Source organism: Leucopleurus acutus, assembly GCF_964270905.1.
Source record: "Leucopleurus acutus genome assembly, chromosome: 3".
In the NCBI taxonomy this organism is placed as follows: Eukaryota; Metazoa; Chordata; class Mammalia; order Artiodactyla; family Delphinidae; genus Leucopleurus; species Leucopleurus acutus.
The window spans coordinates 99,195,457-99,208,444 of record NC_139145.1 but is presented as its reverse complement, the minus strand read 5'-3'; the positions used below and the strand labels follow the sequence as shown (position 1 = coordinate 99,208,444).

Below are 12,988 nucleotides of genomic sequence, written 5' to 3'. Positions count from 1 at the left end.
ATTCCATCAGAGTCTCAGGAATTCTCTAGATTCTATTTTATCACTACATAGTTGTCCAGGCTAAATGAATAAATTAAAAAATTTAAAGACTTGATAGACTTCAAACGTTTTAAATTTTACGTAGTTACTTTTTTAAAAATAAATTTTAAAAATGAATTCCAAAAATTAAAATATAGTAAAAAAGTTAATCTAATATGTTACGGTTTATTTCATGATGGATTTGAAGATAAGCAGACTAAAGATTGCTCTTTACATTTTGGTTTAGGACATTTTTGACAGTGATTGGTACACCTCTCGAAATCTAATTGGAGGTGCTGACATCATTGTGATCAAATACAACGTAAATGACAAGTTTTCATTTCACGAAGTGAAGGATAATTATATTCCAGTGATAAAAAGAGCATTAAATTCAGTTCCAGTAATCATTGCTGCTGTTGGTACAAGACAAAATGGTAAGTATTTAATTTTTCTTTTATATGAGAGTGCAGGTACCATATTAATTTTGAATAGCATTAAGCTTATTAATGATTAGTACAGTTTTTTTTTTTTGAAAGCAAAATGACTGGGTTTAAATGCCATCTGTTATCTCTTCATCATTGGATATGATAATGGGACATCAAAGGAAAGTATCACAAACTACTGCTGTGATTCTGATGGGTACAAGTTTGTCTTTTAAACTGCTGTTCTATAGAAGTGAAAGAAGTCAGTAATTGTGTTCTTTTTGATATAGGAGAGGTATTAGGCTGACCCTGAGCCCTGGAAAACTCTTTTTGACAATCTAAGGGACTATTCAGTTGGGAAGGACAGATTGTTCCCATAAGGATGTGGGATTGGGAGCAGCGTTTTTAGGTAGGTAGCAATGAGTGAGCTGAATACACTGACAACACCACCTAAGAGAGAGGATTGTTGACTCCGTAGCTGATGGGTTAGTTTGGTTCAGTCAATTTCAGTAGTTGCTTCTGTGCATACTGTTGGCAGATATCTCAGGGTCAACTCAGAATCCACTTTGAATTGGTGGTATTTTATAGTTCTTAGTGGTTATTTCCTCAGTAAATGTGTCTTAAAATTTCATTTTTACTCATTTTTTCATTTTTATTGAAGTATAGCAAAATAAAGGACATTAGACTTCACTAATTTTAGAGCACAGTTTAATGCATTTTTGCACATATATACAGCTATGCAACCATCACATATCTCAAGATCTAGAACATTTGCCTCACTCCAGAAGCTTCTCATGCCTCTTCCCAGTTGATAACACCCCTCCGCAGAGATAATTGCTATTCTGACTTCATAGATTAGATTCTGACAACATAGATTAGTTTTATCTATTCTTGACCTTCATACAGATGGAATTATACAGTATGTAGTGTCTTGTGTTGGCCTAATTTCAGTTAGCGTGATACTTTTGAGATTCATCCATGCTGAACTTATCTGTAATACATTCTTTTTATTGCTGTGTATTATTCCATTGTATGAATACGCCATGATTTCTTTCTTTCTTTCTTTCCTTTAATTTATTTATTTATTTTTATTTTTGGCTGCATTGGGTCTTTGTTGCTGTGCGTGGGCTTTCTCTAGTTGTGGAGAGTGGGGGCCACTCTTCATTGTGGTGTGTGGGCTTCTCATTACGGTGGCTTCTCTTGTTGTGGAGCACAGGCTCTAGGTGCATGGGCTTCAGTAGTTGTGACATGAGGGCTTCAGTAGTTTGTGGCTCGTGAGCTCTAGAGCACAGGCTCAGTAGTTGTGGTGCGTGGGCTTAGTTGCTCCATGGCATGTGGGATCTTTCCGGACCAGGGCTCGAACCCGTGTCCCCTGCATTGGCAGGCAGATTCTTAATCACTGTGCCACCAGGGAAGTCCCCCCATGATTTATTTCTGTATTCTCCTTTGAGTGATGCTTAGGTAGTTTCCTAGGAGTAGGATTGTTGGGTCATGTGGTAGGTATGTGTCTAGTATTAGTAGATATGAATAAAGCAGGCCTGACCCTTCTTTGACCGTATGTCCCCTCTACTTCCCTAACTTTCTTTTTATTGCTGGTCATGATTCTTGAACAAGTCATCCATACTTCCTGAATGCACTTCTTGACTTCCCATTCATTCTTCAGTCCACTACAGTCTGACTGACTTTCACAATTACACTGGGTTGGTTTTCACTCAGGGCTGCCAGTTATATGCCTATTGCCAAATTTAATTTACATTTTAATAACAATCCTCTCTTCGAAATTATTCAAATACACCTCTCCCTCCACTTAATAAAGCTACTCTTTCTTTCCTGTTTGTTCTAATTCTCTTTCTTCTTTCCCGGCACCCTCATCCTCCCTTACACACATATACCAAATCAATACATCCAGTAGTTGTTGCCCAGGGTCCCATCCTTCAGCTTCACCTCTTGCTATTTACTGTGACCATGGACCTGCTAATCTGTTGCCCTAGCTTCCCCTGTATAGACACTGGTGATTACCCAGACTGTTTTTCTGGCTCCAGTCTCTCTCCTGACCCATGTCTCCACAGACGTCTTCCTCTTTCTGCTGAGTTCCCTGTCTTGGTGAATGATGCCAAACCTATCCATTCACCCAAACTAGAATCATGCAACCCAACTTCCGTTCCTGTTCCCCATATCCAGTTGACTAAGATGCTCTTTTGATTTTATATTTTAAATTAACCTCAAATTCATTGCTTTCTTGGACCCAAACCAAGAATCATACCCCTAGACATATAAACAGTAATATGTATAAAATAGATAACTAATAAGAGCCTGCTGTATAAAAAATAAATAAAATTCAAAAATTCAAAAAAAAATTCATTGCTTTCTCATCATCTTCACTGGATTTCAGTTCCTAGTCATTTAATTATCTCTCATAATGACCTTCATTTTGGTCTAAAGAGGCAGTTCCAGATTTGCAGGATCTGAAACTTACACAATTTTAGAGGTCCTTTGTAAGAAAAAAAACTACAAAATTACAGATACATATATGTATACAAATGAATATTTATTTAGAATGTGAAAAGAAAGCACAAGAAATTACAACTTCGAAAAAGCTGTCAAATACCACAGACATTAAAAAAAGTTTCTATTGTTTAAAAACCTGGGCCTCCCTGGTGGCACAGTGTTAAGCATACACCTGCCAATGCAGGGGACACGGGTTCGAGCCCTGGTCCGGGAAGATCCCACATACCATGGAGCAACTAAGCCCGTGGGCCACAACTACTGAGCCTACGCTCTAGAGCCCGTGAGCCACAGCTACTGAGGCCACAAACCACAACTACCGAAGCCTGCGCACCTAGAGCCCGTGCTCTGCAACAAGAGAAGCCACGGCAATGAGAAGCCTGTGCACCGCAATGAAGAGTAGCCCCCGCTTGCCACAACTAGAGAAAGCCCACACGCAGCAACTAAGACCCAATGCAGCCAAAAATAAATAAATAAATAAAATAATTAAAAGAACAAAAAAAACCTGACACTTCTTTAACTTTTCTTATGTTTTTTGCGCTCACAGTCTTTGCAGTTCTTCACATGATAACCACTTTTTGAGATTTTCTATAGGGAGAAGAGAATGATAGTTTTTCTTCCAGGGTATTTCTTCACTCTCCACATCTCTGTGATGCTGGGCACTTCGGTTTTTGTTGTGTTTGTTTTTCAGCTCTGCCTCTTTGTGTCGTGACGCCAAATTAGTCTGCACAGTGGGTGGAAGAAGCATTCCTGAAGGCCATTCATGTACCAAGACAGCTCGCAAACACTTACAAGGAAGTGACTACAAACCACAAATAATATCTTGCTAAACCTAAATTTAAATTCCCCTTAGCAGGATCCTAAAAATGTCCGTGGCTACTCCAGAGCTGCCTGATGCAAGGTGAAGTGAGCTGGACTGGAGAGAGACTTATGTCTTAGCCAGACATAGTCAGAATATCTTATTTTGCAGATTTTACAAAAGCATACGTCATGTGAAAGAATCTAATGCCTAGGTTTCTCCCAAGGCTTGGAAACAGCCCACAAGGAAGGGCCTTGAAACTTAGGCTTCCTGGTAAATCAGCCTCTGGCCTCCTTTTCCTGCTTGGCTTCTTTCTGAAATGAATCCTCTCAGAATAATCATTCTAGAATATGTCAGATCATGGTACTCAATTCTTTAAAATCTTGAGAAACTTTCTTCTTTTTTTTTTCTAACTTTTCTTTGCAAAATTTCAAATCTAAGAAACTTGATAAGAATAGGACAGTGAACTCCAGAAATTACAAATACAAACACACACACACACACACACACACACACACACACACACACACACACACACACACACTTTGTTTTGTTTGAACCATTTAAGAGTAAATTGTAAACATTATGGGATTTCTTCAATCCTGATTAATTAAGCATGTCTCATCTAAGAACAGAGCCATTTTCCTATTAACCGTAATGCAATCATCACTCAAGAAATATACTATTACCTGTTATACTATTATTTAAAATATAACCCATATTCACATTTTTCCACGTATTCCAAAGCTGATTTTATTGTTTTTTGTTCTTTTAATCCAGGATGAAATTAAGAACTATGCATTGCATTTAGTTGTCAAGTCTCCCTGGTCTCTTTTAATTCAGAACAGTTCCCAATCACCCAGCCTTTTTTGGGGGGGTGGGGTATCTTTCATGACATTTTTAAAGAATCCAAGCCCATTATTTTGCATGATTCCTTCAGTTGTGATAACTGTGGTTACAAAATAGTGATTTCTTATCATTCCTTCTACACTTATTAGTTGGCATTCTTCTGTAAATAGGGCTTTCCCTTTTCTCTGCTCCCACATCTTTCTTTGAGTCATTATGATTCATGGGTTTTTTTTTTGTTGTTTTTTTTTTTTTTTTGCGGTACGCGGGCCTCTCACTGTTGTGGCCTCTCCCATTGCGGAGCACAGGCTCCGGACGTGCAGGCTCAGTGGCCATGGCTCACGGGCCCAGCCGCTCCGCGGCATGTGGGATCTTCCCGGACCGGGGCACAAACCCGTGTCCCCTGCATCGGCAGGCAGACTCTCAACCACTGCACCACCAGGGAAGCCCCCATGGGTTTGTTTTTTAAATTCAGTATTTTATAATCTATTCTTCTCATTATTCTTTCTGATACTCCAGTTACCCCAAATTTGCCTAGAGGGAGCCTCTTCATGCTCTCTCCAATTAATTTGAGTCCTTCCTTGCTTTCTGGCACAGATGTTCCAGGCTCATCTTAGGCTTGGGCTGCTCTAGGACCCATGGGCCTCTCTACTTCTGCTGGGGTCCTCCAGCTAACCTCCCCTCATTTGCCCTTGGTCTCCTCCTCGACCCCCTTCGTGAGGCAATGAGCACTTACATGTTGCTGCAGTGCATGAGGTCCCACCTGTCCTCCAAGCCTCAGCATCCCTCTTTGGTCGTCCTGTGCGTACTGCCTGCAGCCCCTCAGGTGTTCCTAGTTTCTGGGCTGATGACAGTCTCTCCTAATGTTTGAATGTTGCTGCATGTGCACACCTCCCTTCCTCCTCTCTCTTTCTCCCTCCCCCATCCCTTGCTTCCTTCCTTCCTTTCTCCTTCCCACCTCTTCCCCCTCCCCCTCATTATTTCATGATTTCTGTGATTTGGCAGGGAGAGGAGATTGCAGTGTGGGCTTAGCTTGCTCTCTTGAAAGTGGAAGCGATGTCTTCCCTTTTTTCTCACCTTCAGGCCTCAGCATGTGCTATACTGTGTCATGCTCTGAGTGGACTGGCCCTCTGCCCAACCCCTGTCATATCTGCATAGTGAATTCATCCTTACCCTTTAAATCGTTGCCTCTTCTGTGAAGCCTTTCACAATCCCCCAGGCAGAGTTAATTTCTCCTCTGTTCCTATGGTGATTTTGTACACCTTTATTTTAGTTTGGTTTTTTTTTTTTTTTTTTTTTTTTTTGGCTGCGTTGGGTCTTCGTTGCTTCACATGGGCTCTAGTTGTGGCGAGCGGGGGCTACTCTTCGTTGTGGTGCTCGGACTTTGCATTCGGTGCCTTCTCTTGTTGCGGAGCTCAGGCTCTAGGTGCATGGGCTTTAGTAGTTGTGGCACGTGGGCTCAGTAGTTGTGGCTCGTGGGCTCTAGAGGGCAGGCTCAGTAGTTGTGGCGCACGGGCTTAGTTGCTCCGCGGCTTGTAGGATCTTCCCGGACCAGGGCTCGAACCCGTGTCCCCTGCATTGGCAGGCAGATTCTTAACCACTGCACCACCAAGCAAGCCCCAGTACTTACAATTATCTGCAGTCGTATCTGTCTTGGCTCAGTTGACCATGAGTTTCATTTATCTGTGTATCTTTATATCCCTGCTATTTGAGGTGTGGTAGGTGCTCAGTTTGTTCAGTGAGTGAATGAATGGCTTTATGAATGATATACAGAAGTGAAAAGATCATTTTCACTAACAGGATGAAATTAATTGACCTTGTAAGATGTGATTACAAAGCTAAATCTGTCTCTTCAACTCAAGGACACGTATCGCTCCTCCCTCCTCCAATCCCTTGCAGTCTGTGGAACTGTGCTAGGTGTTCTGGTAACTCCTCTCTCCAGCTCCTTTAAGAACAACTTCAGCAAACACAATCAGTCTCACCTCTTTCCTTTGTTATACATGTTTTGACAAGCTTGACTGTGTGTGTGTCTTCATAATACTTGGCTCTGAATAAATTTTTGGCTTTTACTAAATATTGAATCTATCTTTAGAGTAGAAATTTTTCTCCAGACTTGACAAAGGTGTATTCATAGCCTTAAGTTCCTGATAGCGGGCATCCTATCTTTTCTTTTTGGAGCTCTGACAATGCCTAGTACATTGCAAGGCTGGAATTCCTCAAAGGATTTCTAAGAATCTCAAGCACTGGCAAGATTGTAAGAATCACCCTGTATGTTCTCAAGTCCATTGCTTTGAAAGAGATGCCATTCATTTTAATTCAAGAGTTACATTGTGTTTGCTTTTAAAAATAGACGTTTTGTGATAACACCTTGAAAGATAATATATAAGAAAAAAAAATAAAAGACTACAGTGTTAACTAGAAGAATAACACTGATTCTGAAGTTCCAGGACTCTGAGGTAGGCTCATAGGAGCGAGTCCTGAAGAAGGCACCACAATTTAAGATTATATTGGGTCTTCTCATTGTTCCTGATGAAATGCTAAATGTAGGTTTATTTAATCCATAATGTTTTATTGATTCTCCTACCTAATATGTAATGACTAGGCATTTTTCCTTTTGGGTGCAAGTGAACAACAACAAAAAATGTCTTCTGTGACATAGAGGAGACATAATGATTGGATATAAGGAGGCACTTTCTAGGTTGGTAAGATGCTTGTGGCTACCCACAATGGAAAACCCCGCTCAGCTGGGTTAAACCTGACACTAGCGGGATTTTCCCTGAAACCAAGTTTATTTCCTAGCCATTATTTTACATTATGCTCTCTTAATTTTTCACTCAACACACTGCTGACTTTATTTTTGTCCAGAAATAAAGTTTAATAAGATGATCTGCCTACCCACCCCATTCCATCAGCATAAGGAGAGCTTTGTAGTCATAAGAAGATCTCTGTCTTCAGAAAATCAAAGGCGCTGTTTATGAAGGCTTTGTAAAGAATGTGAAATACCAATGTGTTATTTTTCAAGATAGGCTAAATTGTGTTGGTAACTTTATTTGTTCCGAACCAAAAATGATCTTAGAAAAAGTAAATGCAAGAACTCAGATTAGGATTTGTTGTATAATTTAGAGAAACCAAGGCTTCATTTTTAAATCGCCACATCTTTGGAATTAATAATTTTTTACTCAAACTAAATTTTTATCTTATCTTTTGATGGCTCCTTATCAGGTAGAGCAAGTAACAGTTGTATTGTTTCTCCATCTCTAACACACAAGGAGAGTTGGACAAGTCAGTTAACCGCTCTGAGCTTCAGCTTCCTCCTCTGCAAAATGAGGATGTGAATACATGGTTTCTGAGCTCAAAATGCTTTCAGTGAAGCTAAATTATCTAAGTCGTATGTGTATGTGCACACGTGCATGTTACATGTATAGTATGCACGTGCAATGAATATCCTTAGCGTGCACGCCATGTGTACATACATTTGCTCCATCTCTATGCAGTTCATTGGTAGGACATTTGTTGTGTATGCTGTGGTGGGGAGTAGCCTAAATGCCCTTTCAGGACCACTGTACTTACTCCCTCAGTTACCTGGTCTTTAGGCCGCTGATGGTGAACAGCTGAGTCCCTTTCCAGGCATTATCCCTGTGCTGATAGAAGCCGCTTGCCCAAGGTTTTGCTCCCTCCACAGGGCAGCCCTCCTTTAATTACTGGCTGATATAGGGATACAAAGGCCCAGCTTTGTATGGAGAACCACTCTAAAGGGCCATCAAAGCTCCAGAGGCCCCTGTCAAATGGCTCAGGTCTCTGTTGCAACAGCATTGCAGTTCAAATTCTTCCTCTGCCCAGACCTGCTTCCTACACCCTTGAGAAGAGACGTTCTCAAGATTACCCCCCAGTAAACCTCCAAGCATCAGTCTCCATCTCAGAGTCTGCTTCTCAGGGAAGCCAGCCTACAACAAAATGCTCTTTTAGAAACGGATTTACCCCCTTTTAACATGGCTGCCTTTTGACCAATGACATATCTGATAATGTAGCATGAAACAAAACAAAGCTGGCTGACGGATATGGAGTTGAACATACATTTTCAGCGTTATGAAGGTGTGTCCTTAGAGATGGGTTGATGTACAACCTTCCCAGCCATAGATCTGTACGTGGTACAGCCATGACTCTTGGGACAGTTCACATTTTGAGTAATTACTTTTTATTCCTTCAGTTTTTAATTTTTTAATTTTGAAGCAGAAGATAAAAAGTGACTGGATTTGATCTCTGCAGTCGAATGCTTTAGAGTTCAATAATTGAAATGTGTGGATGAATAAGAACGTACTTCATATGCAATTTACAAAGACTGGCAATTTTGCAGCCTTAGAGGTTGAGGTCAAGTTGAGGATTCTATTAAAATAAAAGTATAAGATCTATTCAAACTTAGTGAATATATTTAAAGTTTATTACAAAAAAAAAAAAAGCTCCAATCCATGGTTTCTGTGGGCAGTCAGGTTGTTGATTTTGTATTGATATTCCGGATGTCAAGGTTGTATAAGAGGAAGCAGACCTGGCATTACCGTCTGATTGGTCTAATTACTGTAATAGCCTTGGTAATATTCATTCACCTATTTAAAAATTCTTCTGTTTTCTAAGGTCCTCTTCATTCTTCTTGCATTTAAAGCTTGTTTCTTTTAGGGACCTTGCTGTTATCACTGACACTTCTCATTCAGCGTCTAGCGAATAGTGGGTGTATTAAATGGCCCTGAAGTGTGATTCTGGCATGAGCTCTTAATTTGCTGTTTAATGTCCAGGTTGTCTAGGTACATCTTTTCATGTTTAATTTCAAAAGTCTTTGTTCCTCATATTCATTTTCTCAGAAGAGTTACCTTGCACATGCCCACTGTGTACCTCAGACAGAGGGAGCTGTGTCAGTACGACGGAAGGGATCCAGCTTGCTAAAGAACTAGGAGCCACCTATCTGGAACTACACAGCCTTGATGACTTCTACATAGGAAAATATTTTGGAGGAGTGGTAAGTGGAAATTCCAGTCACATAAATTAGAGTCATTTGTCAGGTTGGCTCTTTAGCTGTTTTCCATAGCATCAATTAGAACTTTAGTTTTAAAAGCAAGATTAGTGTTTAACCTTGTGAAATAAAGCGGGAGCAAATACAAAAAAGGTTTTGTCAGAGTAAAGCTCTCTAAGTTTGCTTCTCTCTCCAAATGAAACATTTTCTGTTGTCTAACATGATAATTTGAATTTTCCATTTGATGACACTTTACACAAACCCGTGATGTCTGTTTAGCAACTGACATTTTGTTACTTTTAGTGAAAAGATTTAGTAATCTTTACACAGCTTGATGAGCCTGGCGACCTGAACCAGCAGGGCCTGAAAGTTCTCCTTCATTTCTGTCTGCTACTTGAGAAGATGATTTTTCTTCACTATGTGTGCTTCGGCAAGGTTTCATATACTCCTGATTTTGCTGTAGCTCAAAAAATATCCAGAGGAACTACTTGTACAAATGGCTTCTTGTTAGACAGGTAGTGGGGAGCCAGCATCTGTTGCTGTGTTGCAGAGGCATCCATTGGGTCCTGCAGGCATTTTGAGGCCCACCTTAGCCCACAGCGCCTACCCTACGACACTAGGACTGCGTGGCCCTTGGAGAATACCTGTGGAGTTGTATCATTTAAGCACTACTGACTTTGGAACTCTCTTTCCAACCCTCTAAGGAGTGACCCCTTTCAACAGACAAATCTAGTAAACATTTACAAGAGACTTAAGCCAAAGTAAACCCTACATTAAGCGGGAGCACTTTGGATTCTCCATCAGCTCCCTAGCTCTTCATTAAGTACTTTATCCAGTATGCCAGGCTATTCATTGTATATATTCATGTCAAAATGTTGAGGTTTCTACAGATGACCAGAGAAATTTCATTTGTTCTAGAGTTACTCAACTCCAAATAAGAACCAAAGATAAAATAAGAACCCAATATAATAGTTCTGATTTCTGTCAAATATAAATGGCTATTATTCATTCAGTAATGTAAAGAAACAATAATACAGCATTAAGGAAGATACACTCACAATTGATGTTATCAATGACTGTGAGAATCTTCTGTCTTATTTGTTTAGTGATGAGCAGTGGGTAGAAAGGTAAAGAGGGGTGAAATATAATTTTTCTGTCAAGCTGATTATATTGTAGTGGCTTAAAAAAATCCTAGTTCTAAGAATTTTGCATTTCCCCGAAATTCCTAGGGAGTTGTGGGTGTGTCGGGGAAGACAGTCTGGTTTCATTTGTTGGAGAAGATGGAGCTCTTGGCGGCCTTTGGTCTCCTGGTTCCCCTTTCCAGGTTCCTGACCCTGAACTTCTCAGGATCGCTCTTCCCATTTCCCAACTCTCACTTTCTCTTCTTTTCTCTCATTGTTTCTCTTTGTTCCTAACACCTAGTGTTGGAGGCATGATGAGAATTGAAGATGTGGTCGAAGTCAGGAGAAAAACTTGGCGGTTTCTTTTTTCGCTAACTCAAGACTTAATGAGAATATGAAAATAAGATGAGAAAGGTCTCGTTTTAGACTCTTGAATAGTAAAGTACAGCTGGGATCTTGAGTGTAAGAAACAATGGTGTTTGCAGGAATATGGATGGAGTGATAATGTCAGAGTGAAAGGAGCATTTTACTATCTTGTGTTTAAGAGTCGGGGAGGAAGAGCTGTGCAATGTTACCCTCAGACCTGGGCAAGGGTGGCATGTGCCGTGGAGCTCTAGAAAGCCTTATCTGGTCCTCCTCCAGTTGCACCCCTTCCCATAGGGCACGAGTTGATGGAGCCATGGGGATGTGCCCACTACAGCTAGTAGCTCCCTTCCTGACCTGCATCATCCATGTGGTAGCCACTAGCCACACGTGGCTGTTTATATTTAAATTAATTAAAAAATAATTCAGTTCCTCAGGTGAACTATCTACATTTCAGGTACTCTATAGCTACATGTAGCTAGTGGCTACTGTTCCGATGATTAGCACCAATGTTATAGGACATTTCCATCAAAGCAAAGCAGAGAGTTCTGTGGAACAGTGCTGTAACCATGCTCCCAAACCCAGGACCCCAGAATTCTCTGACCAGCTGGCTCTGAATCTATTTCCCAGATCTGTACAAGCCTCTTTCCTGGGTCTGTCCTCTTGAAGGTGGACTGCATGGCTGGTGTTTGCACCCCTAGTCCTGAGTGGTGGCTGAGGGGTGACTGCATATGAGGAGTTGGGGAGGGGACAGTGGATGGAGCTTGGTTGTATAGGTGTGGATGTCCACCTGTATGCACCAGCCTCCTCAGGTGAGCAGGTGTGTGTTGGAGGATGGGGAGAGAAGAGGAGGGGTGGTTTTCGGTCCCAGGAGTTAGGGGCCAGCTCTCCCTATGCTGCATGAAACTCCGAGGACTCTAAGAATTTAAATCTGAGCCTGGCTTTCCAGGCTTTAATGATGACATACTGGTCAAAGCAGGAGGATAGAATATATTTTATGTAACAGTTTATTTTCTTGATTTACAATGCTTAAATATTTAAGTATGTGGTATGTGGACTTCCATTTGTACTTTTGCCCCAGGCCTCGTACGCCTAGAGCTACGTAAGTGCATGTGGTTAAGATATTTAATTTATAAAATAAATGATGTATTTCAAAGTAACTTACTCAGGAAAAAAAGTAGAGTGCGTGTGAACTTTCCTAGTTGATATGGGTGTATGTAGCATAGAGCCAGATCTGTTCTTGCCTTGAATTTCTCTAGTATTAGTTGCTGTGGTTGCCCACAAGATGGTTATTGGCAGTCACACAGTTGTACTGCTTGGCTTTCTTGATTATTCAAGAGAAAATACAGTTCCTGCTTGATTGATAGTGTATTTATGTTTAGACAAGGCACAATCTGTTCCACTTGAAAGATTTTTGTCTTTTTTTAATAAAACAAATTGTTTAAAAGTGTTTGCTAAAGCATACATGTAGTCGGTACTGGCATTAAAAACACGGCAGATGTGGTTTGGGGTACAAATAATCATGTCAGATACATCATTTCGTTGGAGCTTTAATTAAAATTTGATTCATGTTTTAGTTGGAGTATTTTATGATTCAAGCTTTAAATCAGAAGACAAGTGAAAAAATGAAGAAAAGGAAAATGAGCAACTCGTTTCACGGAATTAGACCACCTCAGCTTGAACAACCAGGTGCATTTATTAGCCAATGTCTAGACATTCAGTTGATATTTATTGTAGATCATTTCAGAAGTCATAGCAGTTGTTCTCAATTTTGAGTGTGTTCGGGACTCGTTTGGCATTTTGATTCAGTAAATCTGGGATGGAGCCTGAATCTGATTTTTAAATAAGCTTCCCAGATGATTCAGAAGCAGGTGGTACCTGGACCACATTTTGAGGACTGTTGTCTTGAAAA

General features: G+C 40.5%; 1 protein-coding gene across 1 annotated transcript in view; it reads left to right on the top strand.

The window, feature by feature from the left end:
- RHOBTB3 (Rho related BTB domain containing 3) overlaps positions 1 to 12,988 on the top strand; it is a 56,140-nt gene that overhangs the window by 8,449 nt on the left and 34,703 nt on the right. The window contains exons 3-5 of the mRNA XM_082836782.1: positions 266 to 452; positions 9,444 to 9,598; positions 12,654 to 12,765. Coding sequence (XP_082692908.1) covers positions 266 to 452; positions 9,444 to 9,598; positions 12,654 to 12,765 — 454 coding nt within the window. The remainder of the gene's footprint in view (positions 1 to 265; positions 453 to 9,443; positions 9,599 to 12,653; positions 12,766 to 12,988) is intronic.